The sequence below is a fragment of the Panulirus ornatus genome, chromosome 24 (assembly GCF_036320965.1).
Source record: "Panulirus ornatus isolate Po-2019 chromosome 24, ASM3632096v1, whole genome shotgun sequence".
NCBI lineage: Eukaryota > Metazoa > Arthropoda > Malacostraca > Decapoda > Palinuridae > Panulirus > Panulirus ornatus.
In genome coordinates this window covers 457,447-480,491 of record NC_092247.1, presented here as the reverse complement: position 1 = coordinate 480,491, position 23,045 = coordinate 457,447, and the positions used below count along the sequence as shown (strand labels likewise).

Genomic DNA, 23,045 nt, shown 5'->3' with positions numbered 1-23,045 from the left:
CCATTTTACGTCTGTTTGCTGGAGGTGAGGTGCCTGAGGACTGGCGGAATGCTTGCATATTGCAATCGTATAAAGGCAAAAGGGATAAGAGTGAGTGCTCAAATTACAGAGGTATAAGTTTGTTGAGTATTTCTGGGAAATTATATGGGAGGGTATTGATTGAGAGGGTGAAGGCATGTACAGAGCATCAGATTGGGGAAGAGCGGTGTAGTTTCAGAAGTGGTAGAGGATGTGTGGATCAGGTGTTTGCTTTGAAAAATGTATGTGAGAAATACTTAGAAAAGCAGAATGATTTGTATGTAGCATTTATGGATCTGGAGAAGGCATATGATAGAGTTGATAGAGATGCTCTGTGGAAGGTATGAAGAATATATGGTGTGGGAGGCAAGTTGTTAGAAGCAGTAAAAAGTTTTTATCGTGTATGTAAGGCATGTGTACGAGTAGGAAGAGAGGAAAGTGATTGGTTCTCAGTGAATGTAGGTTTGTGGCAGGGGTGTGTGATGTCTCCATGGTTGTTTAATTTGTTTATGGATGGAGTTGTTAGGGAAGTGAATGCAAGAGTTTTGGAAAGAGGGGCAAGTATGCAGTCTGTTGTTGATGAGAGAGCTTGGGAAGTGAGTCAGTTGTTGTCCAGTGATGATACAGCACTGGTGGCTGATTCGTGTGAGAAATTGCAGAAGCTGGTGACTGAGTTTGGTAAAGTGTGTGAAAGAAGAAAGCTGAGAGTAAATGTGAATGAGAGCTAGGGTTGAGGGACAGTCTACTGGGAGGTAAGTTTGAATAGAGAAAAACTAGAGGAAGTGAAGTGTTTTAGATATCTGGGAGTGGATTTGGCAGCAGATGGAACCATGGAAGCTGAAGTGAATCATAGGGTGGGGGAGGGGGGGGGGGGCGAAAGTTCTGGGAGCGTTGAAAAATGTGTGGAAGTCGAGAACTTTATCTTGGAAAGCAAAAATGAGTATGTTTGAAGGAATAATGGTTCCAACAATGTTATATGGTTGCGAGGCATGGGCCATAGATAGAGTTGTGCGGAGGAGGATGGATGTGCTGGAAATGAGATGTTTGAGGACAATATGTGGTGTGAGGTGGTTTGACCGAGTAAGTATTGAAAGGTTAAGAGAGAAGTGTGGAAATAAAAAGAGTGTGGTGAGAGAGCAGAAGAGGGTGTTTTGAAATGGTTTGGTCACATGGAGAGAATGAGTGAGGAAAGATTGACAAAGAGGATATATGTGTCAGAGGTGGAGGGAACGAGAAGTGGGAGACCAAATTGGAGATGGAAAGATAGAGTGAAAAAGATTTTGAGTGATCGGTGTCTGAACATGCAGGAGGGTGAAAGGCGTGCAAGGAATAGAGTGAATTGGAACGATGTGGTATACCGGGAAGGACGTGCTGTCAATGGATTGAACCATGGCATGTGAAGCGTCTGGGGTAAACCATGGTAAGTTTTGTGGGGCCTGGATGTGGAAAAGGAACTGTGGTTTCGGTGCATTATACATGACAGCTAGAGACTAAGTGTGAATGAACATGACCATTGTTGTCTTTTCCTAGCACTATCTCGTGCACATGCGGGGGAGGGGGTTGTCATTTCATGTGTGGCGGGGTGGTGATGGAAATGAATAAGGGCAGACAGTATGAATTATGTACGTGTATATATGTATATGTCTGTGTGCGTATATATATGTATATGTTTAGATGTATAGGTATGTATATGTGTGTGTGTGGACACATATGTATATACATGTGTATGCGGGTGGGTTGGGCCATTCTTTTATCTGTTTCCTTGCACTACCTCGCTAACACGGGAGACAGCGTCAAAGTATAATAAGAAAATATATATTTTATTTATTGATTTATTTTACTTTGTCGCTGTCTCCCGCTTTAGCGAGGTAGCACAAGGAAACAAACGAAAGAATGGCCTAACCCACCCACATACACATGTATATACATACACATCCACACACGCAAATATACTTATCTATACATCTCAACTTAATCGCTGTCTTCTGCATTACCAAGGTAGCGAAAGGAAACAGACAAAAGAATGGCCCATCCCACCCACATACACATGTAAATACATAAACACCTACACACCCACACATATACATACCTATACATTTCAACATATACATACATATACATCTTTTCTTCTCTTTCTTTCAAACTATTTGCCATTTCCCGTATTGCCAAGGTAGCGTTAAGAACAGAGGACTGGGCCTTTGAGAGAATATCCTCACCTGGCCCCCTTCTCTGTTCCTTCTTTTGAAAAAAAAAAAAATACATATACATACACAGACTATACATATGTACATATCCATACTTGCTGTCTTCATTCATTCTCATCGCCACCCCGCCACACATGAAAATGTGTGAATTTGGCTTTGGTGTCTATATATACAAATTGTGTGATACCCCACTCACTCATGCTTGGAGGGCAATTGAGCATGATATGTCCTGGGAAGGCATTCTGCATCCATATTTTCCCTTTCTACACCCAAACTTATCTTTGGAAATGTCAATTCTTAGATATACAGGCTCTTTATCGATGCAGGTTGAGTGGTTGAAGGGTTGAAAAACACAAAGAGCGTGTAGAAATTGTCCAGAAGAGAGCAACAAAGAGGGTACCAGAATTATGAGAGCTGAGTTACTGGGAGAGGCTGGAGGCCCAAAGTTACCCACTATAGAAGAGGGAAGTGTGCAGGGTGACCTGATCTCAGCCTTTAAGTTTTTAAAACAGATTGATGATGTAGACAGTGAACAGTTCTTTATAAGATTAAGGGATAGAACAGCCATAGGACTTAATATGAAAGTAAGCCAGAAACTTAATAAAAAATATGTGAAGTAATTTTATAGTATGAGTGGTGAATGAATGGAATAAATTGAATGAAGACGTGGTTATTGTGGACAGCATTTAGAAATTTGAAAAGTAGAAAATGTTCAAGAGATGGGGCTCCATGAGTGTAAGACCCTCCCTGTACAGTACAGAAAGGTAATTGTACACTTGATTCCTTCATGATTGACTGTGTTTCACATGGAATGATTGTTATCTATGTAATTAGCATTTACACTGCATATATGGTCATAAAAGAATCCCTGAAGGTCTGTGTAAAACTGCAACCTAAATAAAGCTCATTTTAATTTATCTTACCAACAATCATTATCACTTTCCATAGTCAAAAACTTCTTAGAAGTATGCAAGACAGGGTGTTTACAAGGAGTAGTGTATGATTGAACAATTAAAAGGATTGTTGTGAGAGGAAGACCACCAGTGACATGGGGAAATAGAGTGGAAGAGAACTAGGAGAGAAATGGTGGAAGAATGGGTGGAATAGTGTATGCAAGGGAGGCATGTATATTCAGGGGTAAGCGGAGACTCCTTTTGCCGTGGCCACCCCTTTGATAGGAGTTCCTGTAGGGAACGGGCATCAAAGATTTAGATAGATAGGTGGATAAATATTCTAGTTCAGTTTTAGCTCACCAGTTTACAGGCATGTATTTCTCTTCCAGTTCTACTTCAGTTGGAATTGTAATATATACAATATCATCTTCATTAAGTTGCTCTGCATATTATCGATACCACATGATAATGGATGCTTAAGTGTGATATCGTGCCTCGTTGAGGTACCTCCACCTTCTGTTTGACTGAGAAGTGGAATTTTTTCTTTGGTTGTAGGCTTCTAGTGACTAACATGAATAAGGAATGGAGTCCAAAATCCATTAGGAGTGTAAAGAAGATAGGTGTAAATGAAATGTAAAGTGCTATGCAGAGTTTTCTGCTGCATAATGCATCTTGTAATGTGTAGAGAAGTGAAAGGGTCAAAGCGAAACCTGAACTTCTTACGTTGCATGTGATCATATATCATTTTTGAGCATTTTCATTACCAGCATCTCGAGCCTTAATTAGATTTTTCTGCATCTGTCCATTTCTTCCATGGTCTACTTTTTTATCTACCTGTTTGTACCATCACCAGTACTACTATATAACTTCTTAATCATCTTTTCATCTGCCAAACATTTTTACGTGATGATGCTATCCTGATTTCAAATATACTATGGAAATAATCCTTTACTGCTGCCCTTATTTTGTGCTTTGCCCATATAAACTTGGGTTTCACATACACATGTCAGGGGAGATGGAAAGAAGGATGTGCACTTACACTGTCAGCTAGAGTATGGAAGGGTGTCATAGAGCATCAATGGAACGGATGAAGGATATTGTGGGTGAGAAGAAAGATTAGAACTGTGAAGTATGCATGGGTATTTGCATATGTGGCTTTGAACATGAAGACTGTGCAAGGTAAGGATGAAATGAAGCTTACCTAGCAAAATTTGAATGACTGTGTAATTAAGTTTGAGAAGGATAGAATGGTGGTTGTAATGGGTGATATGAATGAGAAGGTGGGATGTGATTAACTTAGTGAGATAGGCTTTTCCTGGCTTTACCTAGCTAATGCAGGGAATGGTGATCAGGTATAGAATAACAAAAGTTTGTAAATATGAAGTGCCTGGAATAAATGAAAATGGAAGTTATCTTGTGCTGAGAGTGGCTGATTCCTCTCAAACACCTTTTTTCACCACAAGATGATCCACGGATATACATGGGCAAGAAATGATAGAAGAGAAGAACAAATAGGCTTGATTGACCATGTGGCAGTGGATGAAAGAGTGAGAAAGGGTTTACTGAATGTCTGAGTTGTAAGAGGATTCCATGGAGATTTTAACCATTTTGCTTTTTTTGTGTGGGGAAATAGAGTGGAAGAGCACTGTTGGGAGAGAAATAGTGAAAGAATGCATGGAATCGTGTATGGGAGAGAGACATGTAATGACAGGGATAAATGAAGACTCTTTTGTTGTTGCAACCCTCTTAATGGGAGTTCCTGGAGAGAATAGGTGTCAGTGATGCAAACAAATAGATAAAAAAAAAATTTGTATGAAAAAATGTTGATAATCATCTTTGCTGAGTTTTATTCCTTTTTAATTGTTTTTTCAGGTAAAACCATCCAGACAATTGCATTTCTAAGTTACCTGTTCCACACACACCACATGTATGGTCCTTTCATCCTTGTCTTACCGCTGTCTACAATTAATGCCTGGCAGAGAGAGTTTGCAGCATGGGCTCCAGACATTAATGTTATTGTATATATTGGTGATAGGGACTCTAGAAGAATTGTAAGTATGACCTTCAACAGATTTTAGTGCTTTTATTTGAAATTTTCATTGATGCTCACATATTGACAGAATTGACTATTTTAACTGTATGTTTCAAATGAGTACTCTCCCACATAATTAAGAGTGTGTCATAGTAAGATTATTCACTGTTATGTGCCAAAAATTAATGAGTTTAATGTTAGAGGTACTCTTTTCTTAACTAAAGTTGGCCATTGAGTGGGAAAAGTAAGAGCCCCACTCTCTTTTGAAATTGTATAGCACTATCACATATTATTCTCTGGGGAAACCCACCCTCTGTCATTGAGTACAGGATCATATTGCCTGAATCCAGTACTTGCCACTGTTGCTTCTAAAGGAATAAGTGATGAAGTCATATCTAGACATCACAAATAGAAAGAAAATTCTTGTGCTCATTTTTGCATTTTTTTATAGTGAAAACAGCAATGGGGTTGTCCTCTGCCAGTGGCCTGTTAAGGGTGAGGCACCAAAGGGTGAAGCACCAAAGGCTAGGAAATGGTATTGGAGTTTAACAGTTATGGAGACTCTGCCTGTGGCCACCCCATAAGGGAGATAAAGTGCTGAATAGCCTTAGAAGATCCAGTTCTTGGCATATAAGCCTAAATTCTATAATCCAATCCAGTACCATGAGGGAGTTCCCTGAGGGAATGGGCATCACTGATACAGATAGATAGGAATACATGTTTGGGTCATTTTATACTGTTGCATTATTACATACCTGAGGTGCCTTCTCATTCTAGGGTTATTTATAAAAAGGAAGTTTATTCTTTTCCTCCTTCCAGTTCTATATACTTGCAAGGTTTTTCACAGGATGGCTGATTTTTGGTGCTATTCAACTGTTCATAGGATTTTTTTTTTTTATCTATTTTTTTCTCCCTCTTGTAAGGCTACTGACAGCATGTAGAATTACAGAACCACCTGGTGATAGCTGTAAGAACTAACCCTCCACAAAGCAGATCTCAAATAGTCACTCATTGCAGCATATCACTTCTTGTCTGAACTTGTGATACTATGTTGATTGTGTGTTATCTCATGCATACACATGGTTTAGGATTTTTTTTAAACTTATCTGCTATTTCCCACATCAGCAAGGTAGGGTTAGGAACAGTAGAAGAAAAAGCCTCATTTAGTCACATTCAGTTGGCCCTCTAGATGTCATGTGTAATGCACTGAAATCACAGGGGCGTCTGATGTCAAGTTGGTAAGTTGATAAGCTAAGTGAATGCACTGGTTATGAGGAAAGGGACATATATGCAGCTAGTCAGGGTTGGGAAGCCTGGAAGGTAAGTCACTTACTGTTTGCTGATGACGTTGTATTGGTGTCAGATTTGAGTTAGAAACTGCAGAATATGTTTTCTGAATTTGGGAGAGTGTGAGAAAGGAGCAAGTTGAGTATAGATGTGATTCAAAGCTAGGTTGTTAGGTTTAGCAGAGGAAAGAGAAATGTTAGTTGCAGTGCAAGTTTGAATGGGAAAAATATGAAGGAAGTGAAGTGTTTCAGATACCTGGGAATGAACTTGGCAGTGAATTGAACCATAGGAGCAGAAGTGAGCCATTGGATGGGTGAAGGAACAAAGGTCTTGAGTACCTTCAGGAATATGTGGAAAGAGAGGTCACTGTCTCTGAGGGTAAAGATAGATATTATTCCTATATCTCATTTTCTTGTATCCAACTACAGGTACGCCACCAATTTTCCAGCACTCTTGGTTCCAAACCCTTGCCAGATTAACCATTTTGCCGGACCAACAAAAGTCACTTAATAATTCATTATCACCTCTAACCTGCTAATTATACATCTCCCATGCTGCCTGACAAGACTACTCCATCACTCCAACACTGTGAAAACCATTCCATCATCACTCGATTGTGCTCAGTACTCTTACCATCTTTTATAGTTTTTCTAATCGTCATTTACTTCTTGGAATCGCTGTCTGCATAGAATTTCAATATTTTCTCCCTTTTCTTCCTTATATAATAAACAGTTGATGAACCAATACTGTAGATGTCACACAGCTTACTCACTGAAACACCACGGCCCATTTTTTTCTACAGTTCTTTACCTTGGATCAGTATGGACTGGTGTTTACGTTTGACACCACGACTGACACTCTCATATGTCTTAGAAGCCATAGCTAGGGTTAGATTCAAGCAGAATAAGCTAAGAATCTCACAGAACTGTGATATCCACCAACAAGTGCAGTGCAAAGAATGTAAATAAGCGTGCCCTGCACACAACGCCATCTGTGGCCGCCCAGTAAATTAGTCTGGTGGCCATAGTAATTTCAAGTTCCCTCATGTAATTTTGTCCAGACTAAAGAAGGTACCGAACCATCAGTTACCAGAAATTCAGTGGTGTACCTGTACTAATTCTACAATCTGTAATAGTCTTTCTTGTAGCATTATTTCTGATTCATCGTCTTGCTTGCCAGCACTTTTACCTCTCCATTCTTCCTTAGACCATACTTTCACTTCTCCCTGATCCTCATCCCCACAAGAACTGCAAAATGGTCAGTGTCCAAAGAATCCTCTTACATCTCTTGCATCTAGCACAGCCTTTCTTAATCTTTCATCCACTGCCACATAGTCATCAAAGCCCTTTGCTCTTCTCTTCTGTCATTTTTCATCCATGTATACTTGTCGATCATCTTGTGCTGAAAAAAGGTGTTAGCAAAGAATAAACCCCTCTCAGCACAAACATCCACAAGATAACTTTCATTCTCATTTACTCTAGGCACTCCCAATTTACCAACTATCTCACCAGTTTCATTACATCCCACTTTCGCATTCATGTCACCCATTACGACCACATTCTTATTCTCAAGGCTGTTTACGCAGACATTCAAATTTATCCAGAAATGTTTCATTTCTCCCTTACCTCACATAGTCTTTATATTTACAGTTGCATATACACATACCCATGCATTTTTACATTTCCAGTCTTTCCTTTCACTCACACTATTCTTGATTCATTCCATCTATGATCTGTAACACTCTCCCACACTCTTGGTGATAGCACAATTGCACATCCTTCTTTCCCACTTCTTTGATAATTCTCGTTCATTCCCATACATACCACTCCTCTTTCCCTGCCCTCCCATAACTTGCATTCATCATTTTCAATTTTACTATATACACCCTGCTCAAGGATATGGGTTTCCCTAATCCCCAGCATATGTAAGCTTTAAGTTTAAAACTTTTCCACAAGATCCCTCCATTTACTTTCACCAGCCATCCCATGCACATTCAGTGCCATCACCCTCAGTCATTCATCTCTTTTACTCCTGGGCATAACTGGTAGACTCTGGTGCCAGTTCTTAAGCTTTTGTGCCTCACCCTTGACAGGCTACTGACAGAGGGCAACTCCAGTGCAGTGTTTCCAGAGGCAACGAGGATCCCAGATTGTCTGTAAAAGTAGAAACCCAAGCACACCTCAAGTGTTTATCTCTATTTGAATGGAAAACTGTTACTGTTATTTCCCTGGTGGAGTTGAGCAACGCCTTCCCCTTAAGTTTCACCCCTAAGGGTGTAATAAAAAGGTTACCACAAGAATGCGGGCTGAGACTTGGATACTCTAGAAAACTGGAGTATCCTTTTTGAGTTATTGAAATTTGAAACTTTTCTAATTCTGAGCCTACCACAGTAGCAGCACCTCCTAATCTCATTGGTTATGATACTGCCACTATACATTTTATTCACTGTCATAAGGTTGTAGAGTACAAACTTTTCTATATCTGTCAGGTACTTCAGTGACAACCTTCCAGAAAGTATGTCTGACACCGTTTGTTCCCTGCCACACTCTGGAACTGGTTTTACCATCTCAGATTGGTATTGATCATGCTCTGAAATAGTTACCAGCTGATTAGAATTGTTTCTATTATGTATTGTTAGCAGACAGGGACACCATGAGGCTGTGCTTCTCCTGGGAAGAAAGTGAGGCAGGCTTGTTTTTAGGCAGGAGGATCCTTAACATTTATCCATGTCACTGCACATCGCTGTAGTTGATAGTTGCTTCATCAGATTAGACCCCATGCTTGTGGTGTTGCCACAGGTAGGTGGAGTCCATTGACACCCCTTGAAAGTAAGTTGTAAATTTCATGATCGGAAATTGATGTTCACAAAGTGGGCTCCTCCTTCATTTAGCTTGAGAAGTCAGTGTTTTAGGTACCTCACCAGAAGTATGGTTATTTGATGAGATAAACTTCTTGGGTTGAGTACCATGGAAATACACAGCTTTTGATTTAAAGCTCTTAATGAAAAGAGGAATATTGTTAACATTGTGAACATTGGGCAACAGAAACATGAAAAGGGCTGCCATTGTGCATTAGTAATGCTATTTGTATACTACTGATCATACATTGGTGGAGGCCCAGGATAAGACAAGTTTGGCTATGTGTTGTTTACCATTGTTTAAGCAGAGCTGGTTGCACTGACTTCTCAAGGTCACAAACTGAACAAACCCTTCTTACTTCTATGCACCCCGTGACTGGGAAACTTTGGATGTATTTTATAAAGGGGGATTATACGAGGAGTTGAATGTCTCACATTCCACAATCTTTTTAACCTAATTGATGAATATAGGCTGCACTCAAGTTTCAAATTAGTCTCTAAGTCTTCTTTACTTTTTTCAATGACCTTTCTAATCAGTAGCTTGAGGATATTTTGGTTGGCCTTCGTATTCTAAGCTACAGAGAAATTTGAATATAGCCATTGACCTGTATCTTCTTCCCACAGTAGCAGAAGAGTAAGTATTTCACACATCACAGGGAGGTTGTACCATGTGCCTTTGTGGCAGTTGTCAAATTTGTTCTGAATTGAGGAAGACCGTTTCATGCTTGAGTTCTCAGAGGATCCTCATGGATTTACGTGGTTAGTCCTCTTGTTTGAGACATCTTGGTGCCAGCTTGATCTGCCTACAAACAAAATTCATATCTCTACACAAGTGACATTCCTTCAGTATTTTTGGAATCCTTAAGCTGACAGTTTGATGTGCATGAGAAAATTCAGTTTCCTCATTTGAGAATCCCCTTAGCTTAATTTCATCAGCTTAAAGGATTTTTTTTTTTATCGATACCCCTCAACTACTTGTCAGTACCGTAAGGAAAGGGCATCTATTTCATGAATGGGATTACAGCATTCCAGGGCATTTCCAACCATTAGACAAGCCAAGCTCTTCTTTTCTAAACTACTGCAATGTATACCTTCTCATTAGCATGGACGTTTGACTTAAATGTATCAGTCAGGTATCCTTGAGTATTTGCAACATGTGGATTAACTCTGTTCAGGTTCAGCCCAGTAAAACCAACTAAAGGGCAAGCAGTCTTCACTCAAGTGGTTTTCACCTTTAAGTTTAGGTTTCTTCTTACATATATTTCTCCTAGAAAAGACATACAATTCAAAATAAAAACATCATTGAGTTCTTGTTTCTTGTTATATGTTTGCCATTTCTTTTCTCTGCCTTTAGATGTCAGTCTAAGGATCTCTGCTGAAGGCCAGTTCAGCATCAGACCCCCCACAGTTTGGATATCTTTTTGATGTCACACTTTTGGAGGGAATATTCTACCACTTATGAATTCTTGCTTCATTACCTTGGTAAGGCTTCTACACCATAACTTCCAGTAGATATGCACATGAAATACCTGTTTCCATGATATGTGGAACTAGTCTTACTAAGCTCATTTTCTCTTCAGTAACCATAAGCTTCAGCTTTTTACCCACCTTAGTTCTTGAAGAGGATTCTTGATCTTATATGAACTGATATTTCCATATCCAGTGTTAGTTACAAAGCATCACTGTAGAGGTCCATGTTTTGATATACAATATAGGGTGTATAGTGAGTGAGGTCTTTGTTGCACATTGCCACAAAAACCTCAACCATTTTCTCAAAGGTCTGGATTGGATTAAAGCTAGCTTAGCCTCACACATGTAGCTGAGACTAAAACATCAACTTTAACTCGTATTAACAGTTTTTTCCCATCTGGAAATAGGACATACTTTAGTCTCTTTCATTTGGTACAGTATTGTGAAGACCATGTAGATGCCAAGCTGAACTGTTTTAAAGGTATTTTCTTGCCTTCTCTCACTTTTAACTTCCCTGAAAGGCACTGTTACCCTTATCAAACACCTTATCTTGAAGTATCAACCTACCTCAAATGCCTGTGCCCATGATGTGAGAAAGATGACTTTTTATCTTACCATTTTTGAAGATTCTGTTTAAGTATTACAGTGGGCATAAAGGGCATTAGAGCTCTGTCAGCACCATTATCCTCTATTACTTGAATCTTGATGTGCATCTGTGTATTGATTGGAGCTATCCTCTGACAAAGAGTTCATAAAGCTAGATTCCATATCATACATCACCCATAGAAAGCATAAAAATCTGTTTTGTTGCAGGTTGATAGAGAAATTCTCCATAATACACTGATCACTTCCTATTTTCATTTGAAAATTTTAGTTTTTTGCCATTCTCATTCTAGCTATGCTTTCATCTGTCTTGCTTACTTGCTGAATCCTCTATGAAGGACAACAAACTGCAAACAGAGATGACTTTTTTCTACTTAGTAGGCCATTCAGCAAACATTTTCTATCTTGCCCTCATTTCCATCTTCTATTCTTTTACTCCCTTATGTTACATGTATGGTGCTTTGATGTGGATTTTTTTTTTCAAAGGCTTGTGACAATAGAGTATTTATTTAAAAGTGTCTGTTGAAAGCAGTGGCTCCGTACAAAATGATCCTGGTTGTGGGGGCAGGTGGTAGTTTGACCCACAGAATACTATGAGATTTTATGTAATTCACTAAGAAAGCACAAATCTTTCATATCCTTTGCCCACTTGCCTGCTATTTGACAGGAAGTGATTCATCATGAGTGCAGAACTTTTTTAATTGTTATTCAATTAGTATTGTATCCTTCAAATAGAAAAATCTCTCATTAATGATGATTTTCTTCTCTCCATAATTTAGGTAAGAGAATACGAATGGACACACTCAACGAAACGTATCAAATTCAATGCTGTTCTCACAACATATGAAATTCTCTTACGTGACAAGGATGATCTGCGAGACTCATGCCATTGGGCATGCCTCGTAGTTGATGAGGCTCATAGGTAGGCCCATGCCACTTGTGTTTTATTTCAGTTTGTATATAAGCTAAAGCTCATAAGTTTTGTCATTTTTTATCTTTTAAGTATGATGAGCAGGGGACATAGTAGCTAAGACTTTTTTCTAGGTTTTGTTTAGAATGGCACATTACAGGTTAAATAATACACATCCAATTGTGATGGTTCTTCTATTATAACATTTAAACAGAAAATAGTAAATAATGATTAATTTTATGTAAACATAGTTCTGAATCAGGTGTTTGCTTTGAAGAATGTATGTGAGAAATACTTAGAAAAGCAAATTGATTTGTATGTAGCATTTATGGACCTGGAGAAGGCATATAATAGAGTTGATAGAGATGCTTTTTTGATGGTATTAAGAGTAAATGGTGTGGGAGGCAAGTTGTTAGAAGCAGTGAAAAGTTTTTACCAAGGATGTAAGGCATGTGTACGAGTAGGAAAGAGAGGAAAGTGATTGGTTCTCAGTGAATGTTGGTTTGTGACAGGGGTGCGTGATGTCTCTATGGTTGTTTAATTTGTTTATGGATGGGCCTGTTAGGGAGGTGAATGCAAGAGTTTTGGAAAGAGGGGCAAGTATGCAGTCTGTTGTGGATGAGAGAGCTTGGGAAGTGAGTCAGTTGTTGTTCGCTGATGATACAGCACTGGTTGCTGATTCATGTGAGAAACTGCATAAGCTGGTAACTGAGTTTGGTAAAGTGTGTGAAAGAAGAAAGCTGAGAGTAAATGTGAATAAGAGCAAGGTTATTAGGTACAGTAGGGTTGAGGGACAAGTCATTTGGGAGGTAAGTTTGAATGGAGAAAAACTGGAGGAAGTGAAGTGTTTTAGATATCTGGGAGTGGATTTGGCAGCGGATGGAACCATGGAAGCGGAAGTGAATCATAGGGTGGAGGAGGGGGCGAAAGTTCTGGGAGCATTGAAAAATGTGTGGAGGTCGAGAACGTTATCTTGGAAAGCAAAAAAGGGTATGTTTGAAGGAATAGTGGCTCCAACAATGTTATATGGTTGTGAGGCATGGGCTCTAGATAGAGATGTGTGAAGGAGGGTGAATGTACTGGAAATGCAATGTTTGAGGACAATATGTGGTGTGAGGTGGTTTGATCGAGTAAGTAATGAAAGGGTAAGAGAGATGTGTGGTAATAAAAAGAGTGTGGTTTAGAGAGCAGAAGAGGGTGTTTTGAAATGGTATGGTCACATGGGGAGAATGAGTGAGGAAAGATTGACAGAGAGGATATATATGTGTCAGAGGTGGAGGGAACAAGGAGAAGTGGGTGACCAAATTAGAGGTGGAAAGATGGAGTGGAAGATGTTATGAGTGATATGGGCCTGAACATGCAGGAGGGTGAAAGGCATGCAAGGAATAGAGTGAATTGGAACAAAGTGGTATACCGGGTTTGATGTGCTGTCAATGGATTGAACCATGGCATGTGAAGCATCTGGGGTAAACCATGGAAAGTTTTGTGGGGCCTGGATGTGGAAAGGGAGCTGTGGTTTCGGTGCATTATACATAACAGCTAGAGACTGAGTGTGAACGAATGTGGCCTTTGTTGTCTTTTCCTAGCGTTACCTCCCACACATTCAGGGGGAGGAGGTTGTCATTTTCATGTGTGGCGGGGTGGCGACAGGAGTGAATAAGGGCAGACTATGAATTACGTACAGGTGTACTTATTTATATGTCTGTGTGTGTATATATATGTATACGTTGAGATTTATAGGTATGTATATGTGCATGTGCGGACATGTATGTATATACATGTGTATGTGGGTGGGTTGGGTCTTTCTTTCGTCTGTTTCCTTGTGCTACCTCTCTAACGCAGGAGACAGTGACAAAGTATAATGAAAAAAAATGGTACTGGGCTGTAGATGCTACTCCCCTATTCATACATAAACATAGTATATGAATTAAGATGCTGCATCCCAATTCATACTGTCTGTGGCAAGCAACAGCTTTATATTATCTAGGCTCATAATATCATTTGGGGAAAGTTCGCTTAGAAAGGCATTTAAGAGGCAAATGTTTGGTAGCCTGTTGCTTTTAGACACAGTGTTAAATCAGTATGGAATTTGTTGTAGACACCACTTTTCTGCATTTAGTTCCTTCTGTGATAGATATGGAGAGAGATTATCGAGCATTGTTCGAGTCTGTTGCTGATAACAGTAAAGTCTCAGTTTTGCAGTGTTTTCTTGTTAGCTCTGAAACCCTTCAAATTTTCAGTAATTAATCAGTTTAAGTGCAAACAGGCACGGTAGAACATTATATTATGGAAGGATTCACCTTGAAACGTGGTCTATAAATATGAATTTCAGTGAAATTTGCACATATATTAGTTAAGCATTTGTTATAAATCATTCTTATGAAGTAACTGTAGCTGGCCTTGAGCAGCTTTAGATGCAGTATTTTGTGATTGGCTTAAATAGCAGTATAACACAATGGAAATGGTAGAATTTATACTAAAAAGCATGGTTTTCCCAAACATTGCTTATTTTACTCTCCAAGCTTTAACTACAAAATCCTAAAACTCTACCGTAGATTCCTCCAGAAAGTGGTTCTTTCCCAACCTTCTTCAGTCTCTTCCTACACAACCTCCTTACAACCACGCAAACCACAGTGTGAAAGACTGCTTATATGCAGATTACCTTACATTTGCATTGCTGCACCTTAACACTACACGAGCAAAAACAATACCAGCAATACATCATACACTTAGAGCATTGGATCACTTGAAACTGAACGTTTGAGTCCCCACAGAAAATCACTGTTCCCTACTAAACACCATGACAGACATTAATCCAATCTCCATGCTTCCCTAACCATGAATGGTTAATATTTTCCATGAAACGAATTCCAGCTGTGTTAGGTATCACATATAACACACAATGTTCACTTTCTATAGCATAAACATTAATACAAATGCCATAAATGAGTTGAATACCTTCAGAACATGTGAAAGTACCAGCTTTGGACAAGAAGACAAATCCCATAGTATTCTTTGCAAACAATTCATCCCCTCTGGCTTGAACTGCACCTTACTTGCATGATCATCTACCCTTCAGAAGTGGATATAACAAAGTTACAAACCAGTGAAGCATATTGATATAGTACATTTTTTCCCGTGCTTGCTCCTCACCTCCCTGAATATTCTGGCCCAGATACCCAGATACCTCTTGCACTTCATCCTCCCCCTCCTCCTTGTTCTTTCTACTCCTGACACAGATTGTCTTAGTCTTTCTTTGCTCATCATGTCCATGTCTCTGAATCATTTCATCACACCCTGGCAGCTTTTCCAGTAGACTGCACGTATTACGCTACCCCCCCTTGCCATACACTTTCATTCCTTACATAATCATCCTGCTTTGCAACACTTATCATCCGCAGGCATTTTATTTCTAACACAACCACCCTCCTTTCTTGTATATTTAAAGCCCAAGGCTCATGCATCCATACAACACTGTCAGGACTACTGTTCCGTTGCACTGGCAAACACTAACCTCTCTTTCTACACAACTTTTTCTCCCTCTTCCACCTTGTAACTAACTTCAGGCACCATGTTTCCATCTGCATTCTCATCCACTCCTGTGTACTTACAGCACTTCACTTCCTCCATGTTGTTCCAATTTAGGCTTACATTTAAACCAAATTATCTTACTATCCAGCAGCACCACATCTCTTTATTGGTAAAGTGTGTGGAAGAAGAAAGTTAAGAGTAAATGTCAATAAGAGCAAGGTTATTAGGTACAGTAGGGTTGAGGGTCAAGTCAATTGGGAGGTGAGTTTGAATGGTGAGAGGCTGGAGGAAGTGAAGTGTTTTAGATATCTGGGAGTGGATCTGTCAGCGGATGGAACCATGGAAGCGGAAGTGGATCATAGGGTGGGGGAGGGGGCGAAAATTTTGGGAGCCTTGAAAAATGTGTGGAAGTCGAGAACATTATCCCGGAAAGCAAAAATGGGTATGTTTGAAGGAATAGTAGTTCCAACAATGTTGTATGGTTGCGAGGCGTGGGCTATGGATAGAGTTGTGCGTAGGAGGATGGATGTGCTGGAAATGAGATGTTTGAGGACAATGTGTGGTGTGAGGTGGTTTGATCGAGTAAGTAACGTAAGGGTAAGAGAGATGTGTGGAAATAAAAAGAGCGTGGTTGAGAGAGCAGAAGAGGGTGTTTTGAAGTGGTTTGGGCACATGGAGAGAATGAGTGAGGAAAGATTGACCAAGAGGATATATGTGTCGGAGGTGGAGGGAACGAGGAGAAGAGGGAGACCAAATTGGAGGTGGAAAGATGGAGTGAAAAGGATTTTGTGTGATCGGGGCCTGAACATGCAGGAGGTTGAAAGGAGGGCAAGGAATAGAGTGAATTGGAGCGATGTGGTATACAGGGGTTGACGTGCTGTCAGTGGATTGAATCAAGGCATGTGAAGCGTCTGGGGTAAACCATGGAAAGCTGTGTAGGTATGTATATTTGCGTGTGTGGACGTGTGTATGTACATGTGTATGGGGGTGGGTTGGGCCATTTCTTTCGTCTGTTTCCTTGCGCTACCTCGCAAACGCGGGAGACAGCGACAAAGTATAAAAAAAAAAAAAAAAAAAAAAAAAAAAAAATATACTCTTTAACTTTTCCTTTCACACTCACTCTCAAACTCCATTACCAGCTCTTGGAATTTCTCTTTGGAGTCTTCCACCAGTGCCATGTCATTTGCAAACAGCAACTGATTCAGCTTCCATGCCTCAGACCACCATTATATGATAGACTTGTTCCTCACCAATCCTGTGTGGGACACAGTTTTCATAGGTTTGCTTGTTCCCTTCAGATCTTTGCTTTCATATATTAAAATTTGGCACCTTTTGAAGTGCACCAGTGAGGTTCCTGTTATAACCACAAGTTAACAATGACCATGATACATATCCCGATGCTGAAGAAGACAACCCATTATGAATTATTAGCTATAGTGACAGTACTTCTTCATCATGGCTCTATCACTCATTTTATAATTTATGTGCAGCTGAAGACAGAAAAAGACTTTTAGAGTTGTGGTAGATTGATTCTTTTCTTTCAAACTATTCGCCATTTCCCGCATTAGCGAGGTAGCGTTAAGAACAGAGGCCTGGGCCTTTGAGGGAATACCCTCACCTGGCCCAATTCTCTGTTCCTTCTTTTGGAAAATTAAAAAAAAATGAGAGGGGAGGATTTCCAGCCCCCCGCTCCCTCCCCTTTTAGTCGCCTTCTACGACACGCAGGGAATACATGGGAAGTATTCTTTCTCCCCTATCCCCAGGGAATATATATATATATATATATATATATATATATATATATATATATATATATATATATATATATATATGTAGAAGAGGTAGTAAAAGCTTTGTGGAAGATGAAAGCCGGCAAGGCAGCAGGTTTGGATGGTATTGCAGTGGAATTTATTAAAAAAGGGGGTGACTGTATTATTGACTGGTTGGTAAGGTTATTTAATGTATGTATGACTCATGGTGAGGTGCCTGAAGATTGGCGGAATGCGTGCATAGTGCCTTTGTACAAAGGCAAAGGGGATAAGAGTGAGTGCTCAAATTACAGAGGTATAAGTTTGTTGAGTATTCCTGGTAAATTATATGGGAGGGTATTGATTGAGAGGGTGAAGGCATGTACAGAGCATCAGATTGGGGAAGAGCAGTGTGGTTTCAGAAGTGGTAGAGGATGTGTGGATCAGGTGTTTGCTTTGAAGAATGTATGTGAGAAATACTTAGAAAAGCAAATGGATTTGTATGTAGCATTTATGGATCTGGAGAAGGCATATGATAGAGTTGATAGAGATGCTCCGTGGAAGGTATTAAGAATATATGGTGTGGGAGGCAAGTTGTTAGAAGCAGTGAAAAGTTTTTATCGAGGATGTAAGGCATGTGTATGTGTAGGAAGAGAGGAAAGTGATTGGTTCTCAGTGAATGTAGGTTTGCAGCAGATTGATAAATTATATATAAAGAGAGGGAAGAGTAACATAAAGTGGCTGAAAGCATATAGTAGTGACTTGGCCATGAAACAACATGCAGGATATCTGAAGACATTGTGCAGATTCTCCCCACTGCCCACTCCACCACCACATGGGACCAGCTGTATTGTGACTTTATTTATTTATTTTTATTATTATTATCTTGGGAAGTGCTTGGGAAGAGCTTGGGAAGTGAGTCAGTTGTTGTTCGCTGATGATACAGTGCTGGTGGCTGATTCATGTGAGAAACTGCAGAAGCTGGTGACTGAGTTTGGTAAAGTGTGTGAAAGAAGAAAGTTAAGAGTAAATGTGAATAAGAGCAAGGTTATTAGGTACAGTAGGGTTGAGGGTCAAGTTAATTGGGAGGTAAGTTTGAATGGAGAAAAACTGGAGGAAGTAAAGTGTTTTAGATATCTGGGAGTGGATCTGGCAGCGGATGGAACCATGGAAGCGGAAGTGAATCATAGGGTGGGGGAGGGGGCGAAAATCCTGGGAGCCTTGAAGAATGTGTGGAAGTCGAGAACATTATCTCGGAAAGCAAAAATGGGGATGTTTGAAGGAATAGTGTTTCCAACAATGTTGTATTGTTGCGAGGCGTGGGCTATGGATAGAGTTGTGCGCAGAAGGGTGGATGTGCTGGAAGTGAGATGTTTGAGGACAGTATGTGGTGTGAGGTGGTTTGATCGAGTAAGTAATGTAAGGGTAAGAGAGATGTGTGGAAATAAAAAGAGTGTGGTTGAGAGAGCAGAAGAGGGTGTTTTGAAATGGTTTGGGCACATGGAGAGAATGAGTGAGGAAAGATTGACCAAGAAGATATATGTGTCAGAGGTGGAGGGAACGAGGAGAAGTGGGAGACCAAATTGGAGGTAGAAAGATGGAGTGAAAAAGATTTTGAGTGATTGGCGCCTGAACATGCAGGAGGGTGAAAGGCGGGCAAGGAGTAGAGTGAATTGGATCGATGTGGTATACCGGGGTCGACGTGCTGTCAATGGATTGAATCAGGGCATGTGAAGTGTCTGGGGTAAACCATGGAAAGTTCTGTGGGGCCTGGATGTAGAAAGGGAGCTGCGGTTTCGGGCGTTATTGCATGACAGCTAGAGACTGAGTGTGAATGAATGGGGCCTTTGTTGTCTTTTCCTAGTGCTACCTCGCACACATGAGGGGAGAGGGGGATGTTATTCCATGTGTGGCGAGGTGGCGATAGGAATGAATAAAGGCAGACAGTGTAAATTGTGTGCATGTGTGTGTGTGTTTGTGTGTGTCTGTGTGTGTATATATATGTGTACATTGAGATTTATGGGTATGTATATTTGCGTGTGTGGACGTGTATGTATATACATGTGTATGGGGGGTGAGTTGGGCCATTTCTTTCGTCTGTTTCCTTGCGCTACCTCGCAAATGCAGGAGACAGCGACAACGCAAATAAATAAATTATTATTATATCATTTATTTATTTACTTATCATACTTTGTCGCCGTCTCCCACATTAGCGAGGTAGTGCAAGTAAACAGACGAAAGAATGGCCCAACCCACCCACATCCACATGTACGTACATACACGCTCACACAAGCACATATACATACCTATACATTTAAACGTATACATACATGTACATACACAGACATATACATATATACACATGTACATACTCATACTTGCTGCCTTCATCCATTCCCGTCACCACCCTGCCACACATGAAATAGCAAAACACACACACACACACACACATATGCAAGGTAGCACAAGAAAAAGACAACAAAGGTCACTTTCGTTCACAGTCTCTAGCTGTAATGTGTAATGCACTGAAACCACAGCTCCCTTTCCACATCCAGGCCTCTTAAAACTTTCCATGGTTTACCCCACATGCTTCACATGCCCTGGCTCAATCCATTGACAGCATGTCGACCCCAGTATACCACATCGTTCCACTTCACTCTGTTCCTTCCACGCCTTTCACCCTCCAGTATGTTCAGGCCCCAATCACTCAAAATCTTTTTCACTCCATCTTTCCACCTCCAATTTGGTCTCCCACTTCTCCTCTTTCCCTCCATCTCTGACACATATATCCTCTTTGTCAATCTTTCCTCACTCATTCTCTCCATGTGACCAAACCATTTCAATACAACCTCTTCTGCTCTCTCAACTACACTGTTTTTATTACCACACATCTCTCTTACCCTTTCATTACTTACTCGATCAAACTACCTCACACCACATATTGTCCTCAAACATCTCATTTCCAATACATCCACCCTCCTCCGCACAACCCTATCTATAGCCCACGCCTTTCAGCCATATAACATTGTTGGAACCACCATTCCCTCAAACATACCCATTTTTTCTCTCTGAGATAACATTCTCGCCTTCCACACATTCTTCAACACTCCCAGACCCTTTGCCCCCTCCCCCACCTTGTGACTCACTTCCGCTTCCGTGGTTTCATCCGCTGCTAAATCCACTCCCAGATATCTAAAACACTCCACTTCCTCTAATTTTTCTCCATTCAAACTTGCCTTCCAATTGACTTGTCCCTCAACCCTACTGAACCTAATTACCTTGCTCTTACTCACATTTACTCTCAGCTTTCCTCTTTCACACACTTTACCAAATTATTATTATTATTATCATTATTTTTTCTTCATTTTTTAATAGTTTGTTTTTAGGTATGTTTTACATCCTTGGTTGTATGCATGTGTACTATGGGCCACCAGGAGCCTTTAAAGATGTTAGTTTGTTTGTATGTTATTGAACAGAATGGAAACATTAATACACAGTAGCATGGGGCAAAAGCCTAATAGTTTGGATGTCCAGAAATTGAGAAAATCTGATTTTCCTGAAATTCCCAGGGCCCAAAAGCTTGTGGAGGCTTTGAAAATGAGAAAATATGACTTTACTTAACCCTTAGATTAACATACATCATCTCTTTTAATTGATCAACTGGGATATACGTCATATGAGATGATTTCTGCACCACTGTCAAGAATTGTGTGCTGGGTGTAAACTTCAGCACTATACCTCAGTAAAACAGATGTAAAGGATTTTTTTTCTATCTGGATGCATATCTTTAATTTCGTGTGAATATCATACCTTCATTATTCTATACTTTTTTAGGCATCTTGCATATATTGCACTTGTCAGTCTGTTTTGTACTTCTTGGAAAACTTGTGAACTCTTCCCCTGCTATTTCAACAAGCCAGAAAGGTATGACAGCCAAAGATATGAATTGCTTGGGTTCATATTAGTAAGTTCTTAATGTGTTTCCTTATCTATGAACGTGAATGCGGTTTGAAAATTTGCTAGCAGACAGTTGGTCTCCTTAACCATTCGTAGGTGGAACTCTGGTGACAGACTAGGGACATGTCAACTCCAAAGTTTTTTCATGTTGAGATTCGTGTAGTTTATTTCCTGCAAGATGTTAAACACATCAAGGCTTTCTTTTGCTGTGACCCATCCTCATATCTTTGTTTTTACTTCAGTTGAAATTCATCGAACTTGTTGGACCAACCTTGGAGTCTGTCAAGGTTTCCTTGTAATCAAAGCAATCCTCCTAACTTTTCACTTTCCTTGTGACCATTGCATCATCCGCAAGCAGATTCATGTAGGAGTCCAATCCTTATGGCAAGTCAGTAACTCAAAGTACATTCATAGAAAACAAACAAATGATAAAATATGTATAGGGTGAAACCCACGTGTCATGTTTTTCTAGCACTGTGTGTAGCAGTCTGCTCAAGTGAAGCTCTCAAAAAATTTACACACTCTCAGAAGGATATTAGTGGCCTAGATTTACTCCTACAAGGTTTTTCCTCATTGTAATATAAACATTTTTCAAATACTAAAAGAACATGATTGGTCAAACCTGAAAAACTCTGATTTTTTGTTATTTTAGGGTAGGAAAGGGAATGGCAGTTCTATCTATCTCTGACATCCCTTCCCTCCAGGAACTCCCATCAAGGGATGACCATGGCAGAAGAGTCTCCACCTATCCCTGTCCTTACATGCCACCCTAGCATGCACCAATCCATGTATTCTTCCTCTGTTCCTCTCCCTCCAGTATTCCTCCACCCTATTTGCCCATGTCATAGGTGGTCTTCCACTCACACCAACCCCTTTAATTTTACTATTGTAAACTCTCCTTGTAAACTCCCAGTCCTTGCATTCTTTCCACTTGCCTAGACCACCTCAAAGTATTACGTTTCACCCATTCTTCCACTCCACAATTCACTCCTTTTGCACCCCTTGCCATACCACATCTCTCATACACCCTTTCATTCCTTTTTTCATTCCATCGAGTCACACCACATGCTCTTCTCAAATGGCTCATTTCCACAGCCTGAATTCTTGACATGCGTGCATCATTCCACAGCCATGTTTCAGCTGCATAGGTCAGGGTTGGCTGTCCCTTAATCCTCTCTTCACTTCCATATTTACACTTGTACCCTTCATTATTTTATTAAGAGATCCAGTGACTCTTCTACCCTGTACTGCTCTCCCTTATCTCTCCTTCCATATCACTGCGCTTACCCATGACAGCTCCCAGATGCTTAGATTCTATCACTTCTTACAGTTTTTCCCGCATATCCACAACACAGTTTAGTACACTTTCTTCTTTCACTCTATAAGGTTTTACAAAATCTATACTTTCACTCTGTTTCCTTTCAAACCTTGCTAACATGGGAAATGGCATTCAGTTAAGAAAAAAATTAGAATTAGTAAAAGTGATGTTTGCTCTCACTCACCATCTTTACTTTTCCTTTGACCTTATGGGTACT

At 40.1% G+C, this 23,045-nt stretch overlaps 1 protein-coding gene across 8 annotated transcripts in view; it reads left to right on the top strand.

Moving 5' to 3' along the window:
- Chd1 (chromodomain-helicase-DNA-binding protein 1) overlaps window positions 1-23,045 on the top strand; it is a 347,004-nt gene that overhangs the window by 174,426 nt on the left and 149,533 nt on the right. For all 8 annotated transcript variants that reach the window (XM_071676943.1, XM_071676941.1, XM_071676940.1 and 5 more), the window contains exons 12-13: window positions 4,988-5,166; window positions 12,144-12,286. In XM_071676943.1, coding sequence (XP_071533044.1) covers window positions 4,988-5,166; window positions 12,144-12,286 — 322 coding nt within the window. The remainder of the gene's footprint in view (window positions 1-4,987; window positions 5,167-12,143; window positions 12,287-23,045) is intronic.